The sequence below is a fragment of the Bidens hawaiensis genome, unplaced genomic scaffold (genome assembly GCF_021521415.1).
Source record: "Bidens hawaiensis isolate Kalapana, Puna unplaced genomic scaffold, B.hawaiensis_p1.1 tig00015923_1, whole genome shotgun sequence".
NCBI classification, from domain to species: domain Eukaryota; kingdom Viridiplantae; phylum Streptophyta; class Magnoliopsida; order Asterales; family Asteraceae; genus Bidens; species Bidens hawaiensis.
The window spans coordinates 183,337-209,460 of NW_027492430.1; the positions used below are offsets into that span (position 1 = coordinate 183,337).

A 26,124-nucleotide genomic window follows, 5' to 3' on the forward strand; every position below is an offset into this window, starting at 1 on the left:
TCGCCCCAAAGTCTTCACTTGAAGCTTCCATCAAGACGAAGCTGCTTCTTGGAACATGCATGTCGCGTAAAGGACCTTCTGGTTCTCACTACATCTGCTAATGGAGAGAACTGTCTCCATCTTGTCAATCCAGTTGTAGAGCCCAATGGCCCCTTCGGTACCCTTGAATGGCCAAGGCTTACAGGCCATGAATGTCTTGTAGGAGCATCCTTTGTCCAAGGCTCCTGATTCGGGTTCTGGGGTCTCATTCTGACGACCCTGACTTGATTCGGCCTTGCTGGCCTCATGTGTCGCGATCGCTTGCGCGATTATTTCCGCGAGTTCCTCGGGTGTCATGGTAATTCCCTTGGCTTTAGTTGGAGGCATTCTCGCTTTAAAAGAGTGAAAACATATCAATCTTAGCGCATGTATTCTGAGCACATAATGTTTCTTTATTTACTAGACACTGTGTAACCCGTGTTCCTAAGTGTGTGTATAGTTTCTTTTGAAAATATTTCATGCGATTTCCCCCAACGGTTATAGTCTAGGTTAAAACTTCTTTTCCTAGTTCGCTATAACCAGTGCTCTGATACCAATCTGTCACACCCGGCCCTGAGCGGCGGAAACAGCCGGGCGCGCGCGAGTGGGGATTGATAATTAAGCACGGGCCATTGCAAACATTCAAAGTAAGATTTTCATTGCGCATGAAATGTTTAATACAAATACATTACATTGTTTAGAAATTACATAAAAAAAACATCCAAGTATAAAAACTGTTGAAGATTTCCACGCCATATCCCCTTGCGCGGCGGGAACAACCACGCGCATCGAAGGGATAGAACTAAAATCTTCCAAAAAGCTAGTTTTAGATGTTCAACATGAGGTGCTCTAAGTGTGACTCCATGCGCTACCTAGTTATCTCCTGAAAGACACGTAAAAACATTTGAATCAGTATAAACTGAGTGAGTTCACAAGTTTTAGTAACTTGATAAATCGTATCGCGTCATAGTCTTGATAAAAATCATTCTATAACATAATTCTGATAGCATCTTTGAAACACATGCTTAGTAAAACATAGTTATGATAACATAATCTGATAAAATCATTCCGCGGGTTACGCGCGAACATTTCTGGGAACTGTGCTCGTCTGTGTAAGTGGCGCTGCCACTACGAGCGAAACAAGTAATACCGTCCCGCGGGTTACGCGCGGACACATCTGAAAAACCGTGCTCGTCTGTGTAAGTGGCGCTGCCACTACGAGCGAATAATACCGTCCCGCGGGTTACGCGCAGACGTTGTGCCGGAAAACAAGGCGCTCGTCTGCGTAAGAGGAGCGACCTCTACGAGCGGGCTCAATCCCATAGTACTGCCCCGTGACACGCTAGGCACTCGTCTGTGTAAGAGGTGCGACCCCTACGAGTGGGTGGATCAAACCAGCAGTCCCTACCCTTAGAGTTCCAATGGTAAAGTGATCACTTACTCGAATTCTGGCGCACATACATAGTAAACCATAGATAACCGTTTGCATTGCTCGTAAATACACCATAATGAAACATTATTTAAACACATAATTGCTTGTATTGCTTGTAAGAGTATCATGATAAAACATAGTTTAAGTACGTGTCCCTCGCCCCGAAAACAGTTTAAAAAAATAGGGAAAACAGTGAAAATAGGGGCTGTGAGACTCACCTGTGGTTCTTGTTAAGGGATTAATCGAGATTCGGGTTTTCTTGGTGTTGGACTCGGAATTGAAGGTCTAGAATACGATTAAATAACAAGAAGTATATATATTAAGATCAAGAAATAGGAGAATATAAGGGTTGGAAAGTAGATCTCAAGGTTATAATCTCGGCTTACCTAGTAACAGGATCGGAAATGAAAACAACGGATGCTTGGGAGAGGATTAGTGCAAGTTTGCAGTTCTTTGAAGTGTGTTTTGGGTGATAATTTAGGTTACATATTTATAGGCAAACTCAAGGGAACACAATCCCTTGCTTTAGGGGATTGTAATCTTTTCATATCTAGGGGTAATGATGATAAAGTATGGAAATTATTATTATTTATTTAAAAGTGGAGTAGTGGATAAAAGATTTGATTTGATTTGGTCAGGACATGCAGGTCTGTGGTTGGTGGGAGTAGGGTGGCTGACAGTTGACTTTTCATGTTACAGTGTGCTTTTTCAGGTACTTTTGTCAGTGTACAGTAAAAAGTGGAAAATCTCTGAAACACGCTACTGTTTCCTTTTGGGCGGGAGTAATCTCCTTACATCTGGAGAATAGACTAAGTGTTCTGTGCGTATCACTTTGTGCGCATAGCTTTCTGCGTGAAGGACATTTCTTTGCTGCGGGTAGGTGCGTAACCTTCTCGCAGTTAGGGACATTGAGTTTCATTTGTAGATTCTCCAGGTGGTCTTGGTATTTCAACATAGTGATCAGTCATGTTGAAGTCAATTCCATCTTGGAGCTTCAGACAAACTAGCTCTCAATGTTCCCGCCATGCGGGGAGGTTAGTTCCCTTCCGCACGCGCATAAACGATTTAGGATGCACCCGCCTTAGCATCATGCGGGATGGTCAACCCATTAGACAACATAACGTTAAGGTACATGAAAACATAAAGCCAAAACATTCGCGCATGGCGCATATAACATATGCCCACGCTGGTTCTTAACACGGCGCGCTCGCGCAGGGCGCACATAATATGCCCGCGCTGACTAACATGGCGCGCTCGCGCAGGGCGCACATAACAAATGCACGCGCTGATTAACATGGCGCGCTCGCGCAGGGCGCACATAACAAATGCACGCGCTGACTAACATGGGGCGCTCGCGCCGGGCGCACATAACAAATGCACGCGCTGATTAACATGGCGCGCTCGCGCAGGGCGCACATAACAAATGCACGCGCTGATTAACATGGCGCGCTCGCGCAGGGCGCACATAACAAATGCACGCGCTGACTAACATGGCGCGCTCGCGCAGGGCGCATATAACATAATTACCTAATATTTAGGTTGATTACTTGGTTTAAGGGATTGGGAATTTACCGGGTGTCACATGAACAGATCAAGTTGTTTGTGGTGAAGCGTTATGATGGCATTCAATACTTCAAGAGAATGTTGAGATCTCACAATACGTTGCCGGAATGCGAGGTGAAAGATTTGGGAAGGTTGGGCCTAATAAACAGAAGTGACAACAATATGGCGAGAATGATTGAGAAGATTGTGTGGAAAGAAGGCGTAAAGGAAAAGAAGTTTGAACTATTAAAGCCACAGAAGGGAAAGCTAGTGGAGGATACAGAGAGGGGATTGAGAGCAGATGGCAAGCCATGGATGGTGATGAAGTACAAGCCGATCCGATGCATCAAGGAGGTTCTAATGAAGAATATGCCTCAAGATGTGTTGAAGAATCTGAAATGGTGGTATGTTGATTGCCAGACTGCTGAAGCCGTGATGGAAGACGAAGATGAACAAGAAGTGCTGAGGGTGTATGACCCGATGCATCTTGTTAACTTATCGAAAGCTGATTTGCAAGCGTTGAACGAAAAGAAGATATTCTATATTCCTGCTTGGAAGGATGAAGCAAGGAAATATCATCGAGTAGTCACGGTGTGTGTGAGAGAAGGAGTGCACGCATGAAGATACAGGATTACGAGACAAGAGCTGAAAGATCAAGATATGAAGCTACTGCCAAGGGGGAGTCTGTTGGTGCATAGATGTCAGTAGTTCATATGTCTAAAGTCTGTAATCGAGTCTGTAATATTGTTTATGTAATTGTTTGTTTAGAAGCGAAGTTGTTGACAAGTTCGCTTAGGCGAACTTGTTAACCAAGCGAAGTTGTTGACAAGTTCGCCTAGGCGAACTTGTTCAACGAGCGAAGTTATAGATAACTTCGCCTGAGGCGAAGTTGTCGTGTATTTAAATAGTTTACGGGTTTACTGTTAATCGGTTAATCAGTTGGTCAGTTAGTGTTTTGGTTGATCGAGTTCAGTTTACGTGAGTCTATTGACATGAGTCTGTAAGTAACACGGTTCGAGTTATCAATATAACGTGAGTTTTGTTCGTATCGTGTGTACGTGTGTTTGTGTGATTATATTCTACGTCCGTAACGATCTACACAGGGATTCCGCACCTGTATATATCGGGATATCTCGTGTGATCCGTCCAGGGAACCTACATTGAGCAACGAGGTATCCATGGGCGGGTAACTGAAACCAACGTTGCGGGGCTCATCTTGAACCGTTTCAAAAAAATCTAACCGGCTACGGGTCGTCTCAAAAAACTCCGGGTGCTCCGTATTTAATCTTGCCCTCCACCAATCTGGGTTCCTATCCATCTCATTCTTCATGGCAACCCTAACCTCCCTCCAACTATTTTGACCCATTCCTAAACCCTCCGCAATTTTTGAAAACCGCAGTTACCGTTAGGCTTTACATCTATGATCCTTGAGATGTAAGGGTAACTCCAACTTGGAACAAGGCCCTTATACCGATTACCACTGCAACATCTTCCGGATAAACAACTAAAGGAAAACCTATGGCAGCTCCAGTCTCTTTTATTAGACGACCGTTTTGAAGGTTTAGGAGGGGGCATCTTAAGCTGTGAATGGGACTGCGACCGCGAACTCTCCAAGAATGAGGGGGTTTGGTCAGTGTTCTGTGAGGACGAAGTGGGGTACGAGGAAGGGATATACGTGCTATGCCTGGCGGCCTCGACCTCTTTTGTTTGCTGGTTTAGGTTTGGGCGCCCGCGAGGGTCCTCCCGTTTCTCTGGCTCTTTTATATTTGAGTTGCCGGGAAGAACGGACCAAATATTCGATAAAAGACTTCTTTTCTGTTTTTGATCTTTACGTATCAAAACCGTCTGTTTAAGCTCTTCCATTTCCGCCTCGAATTCTTTTTCTTCTACCTGTGGGACCACTGGATCGAAGTCAAGCTTCCTCCAGAACGGGTCTATCGATTTTAGTGGAATAGGTACCAAAGTATCAAGGTGACGCTCCACCTCACAAGCACACGGCAACCCCATAGAAGTTCGCAACTGGTGTCGGCACGTATGTCCCTACTCGATCATCTTGTCAAGCTTTTTGTACTCCTTTTCTAGTAGTGTAAGAGCCTTAATCGACACTTTATAATGTAGCCTGTAAAAAACTGAAGGTTATGGTCTCTCTTCAACGTAATCCGGGATTTTTCAAATGTTGCTCCGATTTCAATCTTCTGGGCTTTTATAAGCTCAAGGGTATAAGCCGCAAGTGCGTGGAGGGTGTTGTTGGCCCCGTTAAGGTGCCTTTTCAAGTTCGCGTGCTGACTCTCAACTCGTTTTGTTGTACTCTCGCCGAAGTTTAACCGATCGGCCATCCAGCAAGATACAAACTTTTCCTTGTCTCATAACAGCCAGCTATCATGGATATAGTCCCATACCTCTGAAAACGAAACAAAAATAAACTTATGAAATGTACTAGATTAACACTTATTGTATATTAATAATCAGAACGACTTACTTTCTTTCCCAATTTTGAATAACATTTCTTGCAACTTTAAGCAGTTATATTCGTATTGATCGAACGTGGGAGACTCACACAAGACCGTCCATAATAGAGCGAAATCTTCTCTTGTCTCGCTGTCATAGATATCCTTCCACTTTTTCTTTATATTCTCACGTATGTGCCACCGGCATAGGTTTCTGGTAGCATTCGGAAATACTTGTTTACAAGAATTCATCAGGGCCGAGTCTCTGTCGGTGACTATGACGCGCAGCTCAATAGAATCCTCGAGCATTCCTTTCAGGTGCTCGAGGGCCCATGTGAAATCCGTCTGGCGTTCCCTAAGTAGAACCACGTGCGCGATACAGAACGACTTCGATGTCGACGTCACGCCAATATACTGAACAAACGGCCACTTGTACATGTTTGTGTTGTACGTGGTGTCAATCAGCAGCAAATGGGGGAATGCACGCCACATTTTATGCGACGTGTCATGACAAAAGAATACGTCCTCTACGCGGTTTGTGGCAGGGTTCTCCCTTGTGTGATAAACGAACCCTTTATTAATAAGGAAGCTTTCAAATACCTGCAACCGGTTTTATTTGACGTTAATATATTTTTTTGAACATCCATTGCAACGAATCAAATTCAAAAACGTGAACCTGCATTGGGGTATCGCCAACTGTATTTTCTCTTCTCCAGCTCTCTATAAGATTGTGTATGTCCTTGTCAATAACGCAGGCTTCGGGAAACTGTCTGCGTAACAGTGGACCTATTTTTGATGTCTTCAAGCCATCCGCGTGTAACCTCGCAACCATATCAACCATCTCTCCGGTCATTAACCTTAGATACGCGTGACCCTCCTTAAAGACGAACGGGTCGTGGTTGTGCGTCTCGTTTACGACCTCAAGCTTCCAAAAATTACCAACACGGTTGTGCCTTCCTTTTTGCTTAAACGGACAGCCTTTCTTTATACTGCCTGTACGCCTGATTGTGGCGGTGAGTTTTGGTTCGCCGCCGCGATTGCATCCAAGATCCACGGCTCTTAGCCTAGACCGCTGGACAACAACAACACACCCATGCTCCCGACCTCTTTTCTTCGCCCATTCCTCCAGCTCCTCACGGGAAGAAAATAACTGAAACAGTATTAACGTCAAATTTAAAACAAGTTCAAGCAAACCACTAATTACAAAATATTTTTATTAAACAAAACAAACTGGCTCGTACGATATCCGTTTTATATGACACCCTAGCCTCGCGAATGTAATTATCACCATCGTCGTCAGAATTATGTCTGCCGTAATCTTCATCAACATTCTCGTGGGGGGTTTCAAGAATATGGTCTGGTTCTGGTTGTGACCGATACGCATCACCTACTGGTAATAGGTACGAATGTTTGTGACCGATACGCATCACCTACTGGTAATGGGTACGAATGTTGACTACATGAATACGGCTCCTCGGTATTAAAATGGTACGAAGCCTGGGCAACGTAATGCGAGTCTCCTGATAAATGGTATGACGGCTGACCGTAATCATGTTTAGGCTGTGACAGGTATGAACTGCTGCTAGGCGCCAAATACCAATCCTGTTGGTCGTGCACAAAATATTCCTAACAAAATATATTGTTAACAAATCTAATTTCAGAAATTAATGACGACGGGTAACCCAAATAAACATGTGACGATACCTGGTTCAAATTTGGTAACGCCGCCCCCCCCGTCATAATCTACAAACCCCAGCGGCGCAAGATTCAAATCCGAATACTTGCCTCGTCGTTTGTCCTCAGCGGGCTCGGAAAATAACAGTCAAACATCCAAGACATTTTCTTGAGTTGGGAATTTGGGCACTTTGTATGTAATGTATGCGAAATTTATGTTTGCATGCTAATGGATACCACCACAAGTCTGGGAATCAACCTAAATAATTGAGGGGTGTAAACGCACAGTTAAGGTCTAAACGGGGCGTATTTGTGGACAACGACAGACTTCGCCTATCAAATCAACCGTCGACGTCGTCAAATCAGTCACGTCGTATAAACCGCCACGTTAAGGGCTAAACGCGGCGTCTTGTGGGGTGTGAGGTGTGGTTAGGAGGACCCTTTCATAAACTTTTGATTCCAATATTATTGATGGTCCCATTATATTTTTCTGTATTATCTTAAACACGTGAGAATTTTGGTTTTTGTAATTTTCATTTTGGTGTTTTGTGATGTAATTATCGGAATGGAAGCTATGAAAGGCTTAGTAATGTATATCATCTAATATATAAAACATATGGGAAAAGTTAACCTATAAATTAAAGTAACGTGCTAACTGTTAGAATCTAATAGTGTAATTGTGTAATTACATCATAGTGTAATTATATTATGCTGTAATTACACTACCCTAAAATAACATTATGTTGTACATATAATTACACTACTTGATTCTCACGGTTAGCACATTAATTTAATTTGTATTTGATTCAAACACCAAAACAAATAATATCCAAACATAATGTATGAATAGGTATCGATCTATCATCAGAAGTGTAAATATCATACAACACAAACACAAGTATCATATATTATATAACATTGTTACTTTTATCAGTGTCATGAGATACTGGTACGGTCTATATATAGATCCCTCCGTGTTCATACGTTGTACAACCATGATAAATACATATGAGACCCATGGCCGTCTTTAGGCACATGCAAGGTGTAAAGCCACACATGGACTACTAACAAGTGGGCACAATTTGTCTTAGAAAAATAGAAAACATATATATTTTATATACACATTTTTTTAAACCCATCAAAAACTAATTTTAAACGAAATGTCAAAAGCTCACTATCCATACTATTATTTAAATGGATCCAACTAAAAGAGTATGAAATATGAATAAAGACTTAACAGATTGGTATTGCAATAATATCAATCAAGAACGAGATATTGAAGAGTATGAAATATGAAGAGTTAATTGCTACACGAAAGGCTATAAGAGCCTCATAACTCATGTAACTATTTATAATAAATCAATTTGCTTCAAAAGTATTGTTATGTTTAGTGTCATTGCATTTACTATTCTATTATTGAATATATATACATATATAAGTTATATTACGGGCCTATTTAAAAAAAAAACTCACATGGGATTCAAGAAGGCTCGTGCATTTTCAGGGACGACCATATAGAGATCCTTTTATGGGACACAAGGTCTAGTTCACATATTTAGGGTCAACACCTGGTGACCAATGAGGCTCCCACTAATGTGCGTGTTATGGTGTTTACAACCTTGTTGACCAATGAGGCTCCCACAAATCTACGTGTTATGGTGTTTACAACCTCATCATATGTTGGAGATGGCACAGTGTAACCTGTTCATCTCCTTCACTGCTACAATGAACAAGGTAACCATGATCCCGAATATCCATGTATTTAAAAAAAAACATTGTGAAACAAGAGATCACATGGCGTATTGAAAAAAAGGCTCTTGACGAATGTAAAGGTCTGGATGAAAGTTTCTTTTCTGACAAGTAACAAAATCTTATTTAACGGGATATTTGGACGCGTCTCTAAAATTGTGAGGGTACAATATGAAGTTATATAAAATAAATTATTTGATCAATTCATATTCAAACTGGTTTTTACTATTGAGAGCTTTGCAACTTATAAATAATGCAAACTAGCATTATTATTCGCTCGTTCTGACGGTGCTATTTGTAAGTCCCCCGGGGCGTCGTCGATTGATACGAGATCCGCACGAGGTCTAGGAGTGCGGAATTCTCCTAGACTCGTTTAATGGTGTAGAAGACGAAGAACACAATTACACATACATAAACACACGAACAAACACAAGAATGAGATAAACACATCTGCAGATCTTTTATATAATAACCGAAACACATTACATACCAAACACGAAAACAAATGACGGCCGACCCGAGGTGAGCTCTACCTCAGGCCGTCCCACACGACTCTCCCTCTCGGTTTCTCTCTAGACAATTAAACTGATCACACAATACTCTAATTTTCTGGATTAACCAAACCTAAACAAGACACACACATATATATATAAACAACTTCGCGGGCTTGGGCTTGGGCCTGTAGGCGAAGTTGTTATAACTTCGCCTAAGGCGAAGTTGTTCTAACTTCGCCTATGGCAGAAGTTGTTACAACTTCGCCTATGGCGAAGTTGTTATAACTTCGCCTATGGCGAAGTTGTTCTAACTTCGTACTTCGTTTCTGCTGAACAGAATTGCATAGCGACGGTCACAAAATGCACCAACAGACTCCCTTTGACCGTTGCTCTCAATTCTAACAAACACAAAAGATCATCTGTTACAAAACATGCACCAACAGACTCCCTCTTAACTGATGATATTCTGTTTGCTCTTCAACCAGCCGTGTCTGAAACTGTCTTGTAGCTTCACAAATCTACCAATCACCCAGCGTCTTCCATATCAGATCTCCCCTTCAGTGTAAGCTTCTCCGACTATATAGATTGAGGTCTTTGAAATGCATGCATCCCCGTGCCTAATTGATCATCTCAACCAATCACGTGAGTCCTTCTGGCTTCACCAACACGTGAAGTTCTTCTAACTTCACCAACACGTGAAGTTGGGCTCCCTCCACAACTTCACCAACACGTCGACATACGATAAGGTTTAATCTTCAACTACTCAACATCAAGTGATCAATTTCATTACAAAACCACCTTGACAGAATCTAACTCACATGACCATTAATTAATCCGAAGCATCTTCAATCACCAGGGATAACGATCAAGAACATAAACACTTTAATTCCCGATTAAATCCAACTTGTTCCAGAATTTTCACTTTAATAAATAAGCATCACGTTTCAGGATACAATTCTTGAACGCCTTGAAAATAACATAAATAATATGCTCTGACCGCAATCCAGTAATGACAAAAACCTTCAGTTCAATTTGACTTTCTTCAGTTGGTCAACCTCGAACAACAACTATTTCATTGCCCACAAACACCCAAATATGTGTCAATATCCAGTTTCAATCAATATCCCATTCACAACCTCAACTCCATATCCAGAGTTGACACGTATTTGTTCACATGTAAGACCAAGAGATAACAAGTTTCACTCGTTGACGGAACAACGTCTTCGGTCTCACAATAATCGTGTACACCTGGCCATACAGACGAAAACTCCAAACAATTTTTTTTATTTTTTTATTTTTTTAATAAACAAAGACACGTTGTATTGCAACTGGAAACACGTGATTCACTGATCACCGGTTACACACACACGTAAATTCGTTACAACTCAAAAACTAAAACTATATCAACTAAGCCGTAACCTAGTTGCTTATAAAGCACGACAACTTCGCCTAGCATGTTTAGGCGAAGTTGTCCCTAACTTCGCTTGTTCCACAAGTTCGCCTATATCAGCGAACTTGTGAGAACTTCGCTTACATCCAAAACACAAATCCAACTAACTCGATTACAGACACTAGACACTGAACTACTGACATCATGTACCAACAGACTCCCCCTTGGCAGTAGCTTTATATCTCTAACTTCAAGCACGTGTCTGGTAATCTTCAACAATCTTGTATCTTTCATCTTCAAGCATGAACTCCCTCTCGTACACATACCGAAACAACTCTTTGATATTTCTTCGCTTCGTCTTTCGAAGCAGGAATATAAAATATCTTCTTCTCATTCAGCACCTGCAGATCAGCTTGAAACAAGTTCACTAGATGCATTGGATCATACACTCTCAGCAGCTCTTGTTCATCTTCGTCCTCCATTACTGCCTCAGCTGTTTCACAATCAACATACCACCACTTCAGATCTTTGAGCACATCCTTGGGCATTTGTTTCATCGGCACTTCTTTTAAACACCGGATCAGCTTATACTTCATAATCATCCAAGGCTTGCCATCTGCTCTCAATCTTCTATCTTTGTCTTCAATAAGTTTTCCCTTTTGGGGTTTCAACAGCTCGAACTTCTTCTCTTTTATACTTTCCTTCCAAACAATCTTTCCAATGACTCTAGCCATGTTATCATCAATTCTGTTTATCAACCCCAATCTGGCTAAGTCCTTCACTTCACATTCTGGCAATGTATTCAACGATCTCAACATCCTCTTGAAGTACTGAACACCATCATATCTTTTAATCACAAAGAGCCTCAACTGCTCATCATATATCCAGCAAATAATCCCCTTTTTCGATTCAGCATACCCTCTAATGTTGTAACTCTTCTTGAACATAGTAGGGACCGCCGGTTTCTTCGTTTTTACGAACCACTGAGCGTAGCCTTCTTTCCATCTTGGCTGCTCTTCCCATTCCGTCTCATCACTTCCCATATCTTTACTCATATCTGCCTTATTAACATCCGGAATCTCATGCTCAATATTCTCTTCTATAATCTCTCCCTCTTCAATATCATTATCAATAACAATCTCTGCACCAATCTTCTCTATCTCTTCAACTGGTAATACATCATCATCACCTATAAAATCATCTAAAACCTCTTCAGCATCCACGACCACCACATCATCACCCGAACCGCCAACTGCACTCGTTGACTCCCCCTAAGATGTAGAAGTCCCAAGAGCTTGTTCAGTTCTTGGCAACTCTCCACCTGCACCTTTCGATGCATTGGGATCATCGTCTCGATCATTACGCTTCTTCGTCCTCAGCTCATCACCCTTACAGCTCGTCTCCCCCTGAGATGCCAAGAACTGCTTCAAAGCATCAATTATTTTGCCATGTTCGATCAGCAGGGATGATTGTATCTGATTCTCTGCAACGAGGCCCTGAATAGCATGGGTCTGGATAAGATTTACCCTTGATTGTTCTGCCACAACCCGTTCAAGCACTGCTATTCGTTCTGAGTCGGATAAGGTTGCATCGAAATCAAACCTTAGATGTGATATATCTTGAGTGTACTGAGGAGGGATTTCCAATGTAACCGGGACCTCAGAAGTAGGCGTAAACGTAACCGCAAGTGGTATCGTAACTAACAACCCTGCAGTAGCTACAACTGTCGACTCAATAAATCTTGCCACAACCTCCGTTTGAGTAAGAGTTGGAGGTGGCAAAGATACAATCTCCGGAGTCGATAGATGGAATGTAGTGGGTGGGAGGCCGAATGAGGATGAGGTAGCCACCACGGGAACGTCCCTGGCGCTTGGCCTTGTAACTTGCAATAGTGTAGGAACCATGGTCATACCGGACAGTGCGGGTGGAGTGAAACGTACCACCCTTGAGCTCTCACCAGCTCCCGAACCTGCACCTGTCCGTTCCCTTCTTGACCTACGAATCAGCTGATGTACTTCTTCCTCAAAATCTGACTCACTGTCATCATCAGTTCTTTTTCTTTTCCCATGAATTCGTTCTTGAGTTACCAAAATTCGTCTCGCGTCACCCACATCATCATCTGAATCAGAATCAGCCACCGTCTGAGCTGGCCTAGCAACATCCACACTAGAAACCTGCGCAACCGAGACTTGCACATTTTCCTCTGGATCAACACGTTCCATATCAAAGAAGCCTTGACCACCAAACGCTTCATCAAGGTCTACAGTCTCCTCCGGTGACACAACAGGAGCAGCAGGTATAGCTTGAGGTGCTCCAGCCTATTGTGGTGCCGGATCACGAAACTCGTCCCCACGAGCTGGAACATACTCTGGGTTGATCAAGTACCCAAATAGTGGAGTATGTCGAGGACGGAGCTCAGGATTGCTCCTCACACTCGATGATCTGCACTGGGCGAAGATCCTTTTACTTACATTTTCCACGTATCGAATCGGGCGACGCTGAGGTAACGTGGAAGCAACATGATTCAAGATCATTTGGAGGAATCTTGGATACATGAGAAATCTCTCACGCGCCATCGCTCTTCTTTGACGATCAATCTCATAGAATACCATCTGACTAAAGCTGTAACGCTTATTGTAAGTCAGAGCAGTCATCGTCGACTGCATGGTCGCGCCCATCCCATCAGTACCAGCCTTTCTCCCTGACATGCACACGATCATCACATGCATGAGAAAGCGCCACTGGTCTAGCAAGAACCCCTTGCGTCTCTGAGTATCTCCCAAGGGACCAGAATATCCCATCCTCAGAAACGCACCATCTCGGAATGGAGCCACGAAATCTGTAGGATCGTCTCTCGTTTCATCTCCGAACTGCAAAGCCACCCGGATCTGTTCAGATGAGAACTGAACTATCTGATTATTGACCGTTGCACGCATAACCGGGGGTTCGACTCGACAGTCATATTCCACTGTCTGCCAGAAATCTTCAATGTTTGGCAAAGATATCGGCAGTGTTGTGGTAATCGCGTGGAATATACGCGAGCGTAGTAGAAACGTGATGATCTCGCGGGAATCATCAACACCGCTCGCATCCAGTTCCAATGTGATGTACATGTTATGCCCCGGGAAAAACTGTCGGTTGTTGTCTCCACCTTCATCACCACCTGCACCACCTGCTCCAGCTACAGCTGCCATTTCTGCAACAAACAGTCTAAGTTAGAGAATCGTCGAGGCAAATCACAAGTTCGCCTGTTACCATGAGCGAAGTTATGATTTATTCTGTATAGGCGAAGTTAGAGGTGGGGCGAAGTTGGGAACAACTTTTCCTCAACTTGAACTTCGCCTGTTAGCAGTTAATTAAAATTAAAAGGGCCAGGCGAAGTTAATGATAACTTCGCCTAACCAAAACTTCGCCTCATAAACTGTTACATAATTAATTATCAGGCGAAGTCCTAAACTGTAACTTCGTCGAATATGAATCGGCAACAGATAGACGATTCAAACGAATTGATTAGGTCAATTTGGAGATTGCAGTCAGTTAAACACATGTTTTAGAGACGATCTAGACGATTAATATGTTTACGACCACGTGAAAGTAAGTTTGAAACTCGGGTGTTAAGGTTTCGGAAAATTGAGGTCGTGAATCGGGTCGAAACGACCTTTGATTAACCTTAATGAACGTGATTATACGATACTACAATCGTACACACCTTTAATCACGGATTAGAACTGGAAAAATGAACACAGAAGAATCGTGATATAAGTTCGCTTAGGGTTTCAGAAGATAAGTTCGCTGGCTTTTGAAATAATGAACAGTTTGACCAATGAAAATCCTTTATATAGGGTCAAGGTTATACAGGCGAAGTTATGGATAACTTCGCCGATTGCAGGCGAAGTTAGGGATAACTTCGCTGATATTAAAATTTACAAAACAAACCCCTATAATTTGAACAATTTGCAATTAAGTTTTAAAACATCCTTTAAAGAGTTAAATGATACGATCAAGATCAAGTAACCAGATATAAAATCATACAACTACATAAGTAAAATAAATTTTAAAAATAAAGTACACGGGATCAAATTTCAGTCTCGACAGGGACTACCATGTTTTAGAAAAGATCCGAACAGGAATCATACTAATTACGTGACTGTCACACAGATCCATGTTCAGCTGTATTATGACATAAAGAAACAGGTTGTAAGCAGGTAAATAACTTAAGATGGTTTTTATCGTTTCTGTGATACGGGTTAGGTTCAATTAAGCTCAAAACTTAAATGGGCAACAACTCAGAGATTATGATGCCTCCTATCTATTCTCAAAGCATATTTGGCTTTCCCCAAGTCACCCCGAGTTGACCTCGACCCGTAGTGTCTGATTAAATAGTAAATACTCTTTGATCTTTAGACTCTTCTTCCCGTTCTCTTTCTTACATCTTGATTGAGAAGTATTAACATTATGAACTCTAGAATGTCTCAATAACACACACATTTTTTTTTGAAGTATTTACACAACTTCAGAGTAGTAAACAACTGCAGGTCCCGAATCTGGATCACTGCAGTTTCTTGACACACTATCTTCACGGGAATCAGAACACTCATGGGCTCGTGTATGACTGGGTAATAGCTTTTCTGCCTATCATTTGGAAAGATATATGCAGAGACATACACAACTCTTAAGGAGTTTCCACGTAAAATCGAGTAGATTTAGTTAGTATCACTTCTACTTTTACGCACCATAAAAAGCTACCATGACATACAATGATTGTTCTAAAGTCTTTTAGGCCTAATAACTTCACTAGTTAAGCACACAGAATCAATATATCTATCACTTTCTAAGGTTGGATCAATTTTCTGTTAAACATAGTAAAGGAACTTCTTACGAAGTAGCAGACTTGAAAAATAATTTCATACAGACGAAAACTCCAAACAATTTTTTATTTATTTTTTTTATTTTTATTTATTTATTTTTTATTTTTTTTTTTAACTTCGCCTAAAGTCAACTTCGCCTAAAAGTCAACTTCGCCCCTCCTTAACTTTGCCTGTCCATAACTTCGCCTGTCCATAACTTCGCCTAAACCCTAAAATTTAAGCGACAACTTCGCCTGAACCCCATAACTTCGCCTGCGGCGGCTGTTCGGCCAAAAACGCATCAGAAACGTGCCAGAAACACCAAAACGCAAATCTCGAACCATAGCATAAGAGCCTAAGGCTCTGATACCACTTGTAGGTTCCCCCGGGGCGTCGCCGATCGATACGAGATCCGCACGAGGTCTAGGAGTGCGGAATCCTCCTAGACTCGTTTAATGGTGTAGAAGACGAAGAACACAATTACACATACATAAACACACGAACAAACACAAGAATGGGATAAACACATCTGCAGATCTTTTATATAATAACCGAAACATATTACATACCAAACACGAAAACAAATAACGGCCGACCCGAGGTGAGCTCTACCTCGGGCCGTCCCACACGACTCTCCCTCTCGGTTTCTCTCTAGATAATTAAACTGATCACACAATACTCTAATTTTCTGGATTAACCAAACCTAAACAAGACACACATATATATATATATATAAAACAACTTCGCGGGCTTGGGCTTGGGCCTGTAGGCGAAGTTGTTATAACTTCGCCTAAGGCGAAGTTGTTATAACTTCGCCTATGGCGAAGTTGTTCTAACTTCGTACTTCGTTTCTGCTGAACAGAATTGCATAGCGACGGTCACAAAATGCACCAACACTATTTTTGTTTGGTTAGACCATGTATAGTCATAAAGCCCAATACTAGGCATTATGCGCAATGTGGCGCCCAGTCAGAGTTATGGTTTTTTTACAAAAACAGGCTGTAGTCATAACTCTCTACCCCCAGGCATTATGCGCCATGTGGCGTCCCGTCACTTTTACACTTTTTGTTTTTTTTTTAATTTTTAATAAGAATAATCAAATAACAATAATATTTTATTAAATAAATATTACATGAAAAATAAAAAAAAAACTACTCGTCATCATTGTCTTCCTCGTCGTCTTCGCCCTCTTCTTCGTCGTCCTCTTCGTCTTCATCGTCTTCGCCATCGTCGTCGTCGTCTTCATCATCTTCTTCATTGTTGCCCTCGTTTTGATCATCGTTTTCACCAGGCAAAGGCCGATACATCCAAATATGTTGGACCGAATCCTCCTTTAGTGCGTTATGTATCTCTCTTGACCGCACGGAATCCGAGTTTTCGATTCTTTGCTCCATACTTACCGGAGTCTGTGGTGGATCCGGGTCCGGTATGAAAGTTGGACATATTGCTCTTCCCTCGTCCTCGATGATCATGTTATGCATTATGATACACGCATACATAGCACATTTCATTCTTTCTAAAGACCATAGACGACAAGGATTTTTAACAAAATGCCATCGTTGTTGAAGAACACCAAAACACCTCTCGATATCCTTTCTCGCAGACTCTTGCACTTTCTTAAGATACTGTCTTTTTTCATCCATCAAGTCTCTGAATGTTTTAACGATTATCGCATACTCTGGATATATTCTATCACCCAGATAGTACCCATGATGGTAGAAGTTATCGTTAGCCCAAAACGAAGCGACGGGATATGTAACTCTCCATCACAGGAGACTGCTCTAAGACGGTTATGTCATTGTTGGAACTGGGAACACCAAAGAATGCCGACCAAATCCAAAGGCCGTATGAAGCAATCGCTTGAAGGCTGACCGTTGGTCCCTTTTGGTCACCTCGTGTGAATTGACCTCGCCATGCAGTTGGACAATTAGCCCATTCCCAATGAATGCAATCTACACTCCCTATCATGTTGGGAAACCATGCACCCTTGTATGTGCCTCGTAAAGACGTTGTAGATCGTTACAGTTGGGCTCTCTCAGATAATGTGGTCCATTTAGTTTATATTTTACACAACTTTTATAAAATAAATGATTAAAGTAAACAAGTGATAAAACTATTTAAAAAAAAAACGTACCGTAACAAAAATACTCCAAGGTGTCCCGAGTTGTTTTGTCGGCCATCTTTAAATACTCGTCGTTGATGTCGGCCGTGTTTCCGTAGGCGAGCACGTGTACGGCTGACGTAACCTTCTGAATAGCCGTGAATCCTAGCGTCCCTCGACCGTTAGGCTTATGCTTAAAGTAATCAAGCTCACGCTCCAAATCATTGGTGATGCGCAATTTTTAGACATCTGAAAACGACGCCTAAAGGTCTTCGGGTTCTTGTATCTCGGCGAGTCGCTGAAGTAATCCGCCATCAACCGGTTGTTGGCTTCGGTACGATCTCGTTCGATATATGCTCTTTTTGAGACAGGGGGTGGTGGAGAGCTAATCGCACTCGTTACAAAACTCATATAAGTTGTCGCGAGCATAATAGCACTCGTAACCGCCTGTTCCTCCGCCACGTCTTCGGCTTGTTGGTCGGGCCCGAAAAACTGTTTATATATAGATGGAGGATCCATTTTAATAGTGAATTTTGTGTGAGAAATTATAGAGTTGAAAGAGAATTTTTATAAGTTTGATGAGTTTTGATTGGGGATGAAATGGTTTAATATATAGGAAATAATTTTTTTTTATTCCTTTCCAACGTTCATATGCAACGGCTCTTTTTTCTGATATGTGTGCCATTTCTCGCGTTTTACTTACAACGTTCAAAAAAAAATAGCCAAAACGCCGGGGGTGGGGGGGGGTGGGGGTGTGCCCCTGGCGTTATACCACAAAACGCTTCCCACGAAGCTCCACTACGGACGGTCTTACAAATATCATTTTTATTGAGTGGTACCTAGCTAGGCTTACATCAAATTTGACATACGTGACTGTTTTAGCACAATTAAAACTATTCAAAATGTATAAGAAAATAAACATTTAAGTGGAAAATCTAAAGTTAAAAGTATAGGTGTACAACGTCTAGTTCATTCGTCTTCCTTTTCTTTGATTTTAAAAAATGTGTCGGATTGCATTAATTTATCTCTTGGTGATTTTAGAAAATCAACAACTTGGTTCGGGTCAAAATAATTATATAAATACAATATGGGTCACATTAAACGTGCATATTTTAAGCTACGCAGAGTGGATAAATATAATTTTGAAAATAAGATGGTGAAGTTAGCTATAACTTGAAAGGAACCTAAATTAGTAACCCTAAGAGCAACCACACCATTGCAGTCATTTGTTTTGCAAAGGACATGCAAATGAAAATGACATGAGTACAACAAAATTTTTGCGGTAATGGAATCTTTCAACACCAATGGCGGCCAAATGCTGATGGTATGCTATCACGGTTCACATCATTCATGTTGGTCAGTCGTTTCTTTTCCTTTAATATATGCATATACATGAGCAATAATGGAATCTTTCACAATTCTTCATCGAACTCCTGGTAAGACATAATTTAAAAGCAACAATCAAGGGATATGATGCAATTTAAAAACTTACTGGATTTGGGTTGACTTAAGAGAGGGGTTTCGTTATGTTGTAAGAGGCTGTGTGGCCTGTGGTTTCGTTGAAAGAAACCATTGTGTCCCCGACATAACGGAAACCGTCAACCACCAATGTTAAGTTGATATAATTTGGTATGGGTCAGTGGTTGAGAGTTATATAGAGTATGGAACGGTGGGGAAATGGTGGTGACACGCCAGAGGAGGAAGTTATGTTAAGTTGATATAATTTTTTTTTGAATAAACCTAATTTTGGATTTATTTTCTTTTCTCTTGAAAATAGAAGGAATGAAACACATCAATAGTTTCTAGGAGAGAGATGAAGATGCTTTGGTTTCTAGGCGATCCATTATTTAAAATGAAGGATCCTAGCATTGTTGGAGGCTATGCAAGGAATGTCAGTAAAACAATTTACATATTCCGTCATCTCAAATGGAGGAACCACTTTAAAATACACCTAATCTGTCATTTCAAATGGAGGAACCATTAAGTAATAATAAGATTGCACAAGTCATATCCCACTGAGCATCTTACTTAAGTTTGCAATGTTCATGATCCACCATTTGAAATGGCGAATCCTGTGTGTTACGTATTAATGGTTCCTCCGTTTGAAATGATAGAACACATAGGAATTAGCCAACTCACTAGAAAAACATCGACATAGTCTGCAACGCTGTTAGGATCCGCAATTTCAAATGCCGGATCGCCTAGAAACCAAAATATTTTTATCACTCTCCTATAAACTATTGAAGCTTGTTGATTTCTCATATTTATATAAAAAAAAACCCTCCAACTTTGTGACTTGTGTACTTCTTTCCTAATCACTTTTTTCAAGTCTCACATGATTCTTAATCAACGCTTAAAAACCCGATCGAGGAATATTTGGTAGGTTTTTCTTTAGTTCGGTAGTTTCAAATTTAGTTCAGAGTTATGCAACGTAATAATTGGGTTATGTAGTATGAGGATGGTGTTTTTTCACGGGCTCCAAATAAGTTGCAACAATTGACTTGAGAGACAAAATTAGTGGAAGTTGGGCCTGAAGGGGTCGATTTAAAACATGTTCAGTTTGATTCTGGTCATAATGGGTCATGGCCTAAATAGTTTCGGGTCAAAATCCATAATACTAGGAAAATCATTCTCTAAAAGATGCCAATATTATGTATTTAACGAAAGTGAATGAAAAACCGTTCGGCTCTGGTGCATGTTCCCCTCCATAATGTAAATTGGAGGTTCTTTTAATTTTTTTAAATTTCAACTTTAGAGAATGGTGTAATTAGACTCAACCCATCCGAAGTGGAGAGTTTGGAGAAGCCTCATCAATTGATACATGGTCCACATTGAATAGGTTTATCAAATTTTAATTTTGGAAAATATCGAAGAACTCCACCTTGATGTCATCAGGGGAAGTAACCCAGTTATTATTTGTTGCTGATATTTTGTTGGAAGATAGGTTAAAATTGATGATTCTATGAAAATAAAAGAATTTCCATCACCATTCGTTGCCCATTTACATTGACTTTTAGTTAGGTATTTAATTTTGATGTTTCCATGTAATTTAGAGCTTTCCTGCATCCAATCTCACTTTTAGATCATCTTCAGGTAGATCACTGTCTACCTCAACGTCATTTACAGAGGCGGAGATTAATTAGGGCCGGAGGGTTCAAAATGTAGCCAATATATTTTGGGTAAAACATTAGATATAAGTAATATTATTGGGCTCAAAAGTGGTAATATATGATTTTTTAAAGCTCAAACCAAACCAACTAAAAGATAAATTTGGGAAGGGATGCGAGCGATCAACACGTGTGAAATGAGACCACAAGAATTCCCAATGCCAAAAGCCAAAATCAGTGACATCACTACTGCCGTATGACGGAAATTCTGATTCCATCACTTCAAAATCAATGTAGGTAGCTGTCCAGTGATTGTGATTCAAAGATAAAAAGTTTGAACTATCTGAATTTTGATTATTAGCAGTTTGATGATTTAGATTTTTAATTATTTTCAAACTCGAATGTAAAAGTGTAAATTCTACCAATGATGACAACTAATATTCAAAAGTAATCGGACTATTAATTTTTTTTGAATGGAAAATATACTCCTACTTTATTTTGGACAGATGCGTCTCTGCTCAAATTTGAACATGAGACATTCCATTGATAAAACAGACACATAGCAAAGCCGCATATGTAATCCAAATATAAATTTGTGCCAGAAAGAATACATCTTTGACCTAACATCTGTTTCCATCATTCCCAAAATAAAAAACTATAACTCCATCACATCCAACCATCGGTTATCTCACTCCATATACAAACCACGTGTTAGGTTAAAATAAAAATGAAGACCTTAATGAAAAGTATGAGAAAGATTTGTGGCTTTAAAAAAAATAAAACCCTAAAAATTCAATAAAAATAAAAAACACATAGCTCAAAAATTAAATCAAAAACCAAAAAGTAAAATGTTTCTCCCGTCGTTCTTGTTCAAAAAAAGAAAAATGAGAAAAAGACACAATGACTAAAATAAACAAAAACACATAATGATAAATAATAAAGGCACAACAGATAACAAAAATATAACACAATTTTGAGTAATATATCACAATATCGAGGAAAAAAAACACAATGTTAAGGGAAAAAAAACATAATCAACGATGAAAAAAAAACATAATGATAATTAAAAATACACAACAATCTTTTTTCGTCATTGTGTCTTTTTTTAACGAGGAAGTCGGGAGGGAAACATTTTAGTTTTGTTACTTTTTTCGATTTTTATTTATATTTTGAATTATGATTTTTTTGTTAATTTATTATTATTTTCTAGGGATTTTTTTAGGCAAAATTTTTTTCTCATTTTTATCACACTTTGTATTTTAGCCTAACCCCACAAATCACCATTGAAAGTTTCCTCTTTCTTCTTCTTTTTCTTTTTCTCAATGCATCCATAGTCATCCTCATCCTCGCATGTAACTGTAAATTGGGAAGCCGTAGGCATTGTTCATTAAATTTTTATCCTTAGATTGATTGCTAGTATTGGAGGGGCTTTACAGCCCGTGTTAAGCAACTAAGGTGCCATGTAGGTTGTGGAGGCTTTAAAGCCCAATTCCCTGAAAGCATGTACCATTAGGGTTTAAAGCCCCATTAAAGTTTTAACTTATTATAATTTTCTAAAACCAATAAAAACATAAAACTATTTAAATTAAAATTAAAATAGAAAACATAAAAACCAATAAAAACAAAAAATTATAACCAATAAAAAAAATTTAAATTAAAATAAAAAATATTAGAATTGACCTCATATTGGTTGTGACATGTCTGTGTTCTTGATTACAAGGAAGCATATGAAGAGTTCAAGCATGTTCTTCTTACCTTTATATACAATAAAGAGATCAAACTTCTTGCTTTAAAAGGTTGTTGCTTGAGGAACATGATCTACCAGCCACTCCACGTACAAGAAGGTTTGTTTAAACCACCTCCATTTGACGAGATACCAATATGGTTAAAACCCTTTTATGACCAGGTGGATATACATCCCTTGCACATGTTGCTGAGCTTACAAGACAACGGACAGCCGATAGGTTAAAGGTTCTGGTGCTCAGGCAGTTCTTAGCGAGACGACATTCACATATTCTGCTAGGAAATTAAGTATTTGTTAATGGAATACATTATACATGTGATAATATCGGCCATCAAGAAGGCATAAGTACGGAAGATGGAGGTAGCAGAGATGAGAATGATACGCTGGATGTGTGGGCACACAAGGTTAGACCGAATAAGAGACGTTTTGTTTCGGAAGAGACTAGGGGTAGCTAACATATCAGACAAGATAAGAGAGTGGAGATTGAGATGGTTTGGACATGTGAAGAGAAGACACACGACGAATCCTGTTAGATCCATAGAAAACATTACTATAGCGGGGAGGATGGGTAGAGGACGACCTAAATTGACTTGGGGTGAGAGGATTATGCATGATTTGATTGACCTAAACCTCTCTGAGGACATGGTTGGGGATAGGAATTCTTGGAGACGTAGAATTAAAGTTAAGGTTTGTTAGTGCACGGAAATTTGACACTGTGAATATGTTATTCTGGCATATAATCTAGATCAATTATCTTTATAATATGTTGCAGATCCTGTCAGGATCAATGATCCTCAGTACTTATTATTTATTAACGATTTTCCTTTGTTATCTTGATATTTTTGGTAGGTACAACGGCTAGTGACTAGGTCCAACCTATAATCTCGCAATCAAGTCAACAAACCGCGTGGATAATAAAGAAAACAATTACAATGAAGGAATGGCATGATTAGTGGCTAAAAAATAGGAGTTTAGTTATTATTTTCCTATTTAAAATGAATTTATGATCAATTAGTTAGGCACAACAACACGTTCACTATCAATACTCAGAGCAAACTAGATCAGAAAACACACACTTAGCATTATTGTATTCATTGATCATAAAATCACCCATTGTAACCCGATTTTTACATTAATAAAGTGGGGATAGACGATTTGTCATCACCAGAGGTTTTTTTCCTTTGATCTAATCAAGATCAAGGGGTTTTTCCTCGCAACAAATCATGGTGTTCATCTCCATTTCGTTAATGTATTCACTGTTATCATTTTAGCATTAAACCTCACATAACAAATTTGGATACATTATCCTTAGCAGATTTTATCCAAAACAATTTGGCGCCCACCATGTGGCAATTGGTGCTATAGTCCAGATTATTTCCTATCAATTTACAATTCTTCATATCCATATCACTATCAATGGCCTATCAATCAACCTCTGCTTCATCACCATGCCATCTTCGGTTCCTCCCTCATCAAGAACTTTGCCGCCGACGCCTCCTCCAATCACGGGAGCACCACGGGCTGCTGCTGCTGGAAGAAAGACAAAACTACCAGTCTTCCAGAGCTCAAAAACCACTTTTGCCACTTCGGTGGTTAACTCTAACAATGATGTTTCAGCTATGTTTTCACAGGTTAAGGCATACATGGAGTAGCAGAACAAAACCAACTAGAGGATCTTACGTGAAATTGAAGATCTCAAGAAGAATAAGAGGCAACTGGAGGATCAGACTCCTTTGATGCCAAGGATTCTGGATTTCACTACTCCAGGATATGTGGCTCAACAGACTCAAGGATCCTCCATCTTCTAGCAAGGATCATCTATCCTTCAACAGGGGTCCATGGGTCGGCAAACTCAAGGATTCTCGTTCCTTTTACAAGGATCATCTATCCTTCAACAAAGATCCATGGGTCAGCAAACTCAAGGATCCTCGTTCCTTCAACCAGGATCCTCTAGGATGTATCACCAAGGATCCTTCAGCTCCCAACCTCAAGGATCCTTATGGCAGAATCAAGGATCCTCAGGGGTGCAACATTAAAGATCCTCAGAGGTTCATGAAGGAGACATAATCCCCAAGCAAACCATTGCCTATGATGGACCAACTCCTATTGCAGATGCTTCTTATCTTGGCTACACTTCTAGGATACCAGCATTCAATCAACCGAGAGGTAACATGTATAATCATATATCCTTAGACACTAACCTGGGCTCTATGCAGGATACATGTATCAACCAGGCTATGGCTAAGGAACTTTAGAAGCTTAAGGATATGATATCCAGCATGCCAGGAGTGCTCCGTCCGATCCCTGAAATACCAGAAGGAAGCCACAAGTTGTTCAGATTTTCTCCACCTATTTATGATCCTGAAGTCCCAAAACGATTTCAGACCCCCAACATGAAGGTGTATGATGGGACAATTGATCCCGAAGAGCATGTGGCTCAATACAGGGAGAGAATGGAAATCAATCCAATTCCCGAAAAACTCAAGGAGGCTTGTCCATGCAAAGGTTTTGGATCCACACTAACAGGATCTGCATTAAAGTGGCTGCTAAGTCTTCCTCCCTTTCCCGTTACTTCTTTTTCACATTTAGTTAACTTGTTCAACATCCAATTTTCTTGTAATAGGAAATTTGAGAAGTTAACTAGTGATTTGTATAGAGTTTTCCAACCTTATAATAAATCCCTTAGGGATTTTGTCACAAGGTTTGGCCGGGAGACCCTAGAGATCCCTAGTCTTGATATGGCTATGGCTGTTGAAGCATTCAAGATGGGACTTCAAAGGGGCTACCCATTTTATGATGATATTGTGATGACTCCATGCAGGACTTTAGATGAAGTCAGAAACAGGGCACTCAGATTTATAAGGCTAGAGGATGACAAGAAGATCCAAGAACGGTTAGGAGCTGCAACAAAACAAAAGTCATCTAACCAGAAACAAGGATCCTCATACAGGAATAACGACTCAAAGCCGTACTCAAAATTCAACAATCAAAATGTCAGGTCAGTTGAAGAAGGAGAAGATGATGAGGACTACCCAAGTAATTCCGAGTATTGCTTCTTTGTTGATACCCATGGTTTGATTTGTGCCATGAATGATCTTGGAGTGAAAACAAGGTGGCCTCGAAAAAATGAGAAAACAACATCCTTCAAAGACAAGTTCAAGTGGTGTGCATTCCATGAAGACTTTGGCCATCAGACAAAAGGTTGTATTGGTTTAAGGAAGGAAATTGGATACCTCCTGTGCAAGGGCCATTTCAAAGAGCTCTTGGGAAGAAAAAAGTCTAGGATCCAGGATGTCGAAGATGTACCACAGAAAGCAACTCCGCCCCCACCAGACGCACAAGTAATCAACTTCATCTCCAGTGGCTCAGATATATGCGATACTTCTTTCTTCTCAGCAAAAAGACACGCCAAAGAAACAAAGTTGGAGAACGGAGAACAACCACTCATATCCACTACTTTGACGACTGACAAAAGAATCTTCTTTGATGAAGAAAATAAGACAAGCATCCAGGATCCTCACCACGACGGTTTGATTGTACCTTTATTTATTGCTAACCATTATGTGCGCAAGATCCTAG

At 40.4% G+C, this 26,124-nt stretch overlaps 1 protein-coding gene across 1 annotated transcript; it reads right to left on the reverse strand.

The window, feature by feature from the left end:
* Positions 1 to 5,355: 5,355 nt before the first annotated feature.
* Positions 5,356 to 6,866, reverse strand: LOC143550091 (protein FAR1-RELATED SEQUENCE 5-like). The gene is made up of 4 exons (XM_077040821.1): positions 6,681 to 6,866; positions 6,116 to 6,589; positions 5,472 to 6,039; positions 5,356 to 5,393 (listed from the first exon to the last, which is right to left on the reverse strand). Exons 1-4 carry the CDS (start codon positions 6,864 to 6,866, stop codon positions 5,356 to 5,358), a joined length of 1,266 nt encoding a protein of 421 aa, XP_076896936.1.
* Positions 6,867 to 26,124: the final 19,258 nt, after the last annotated feature.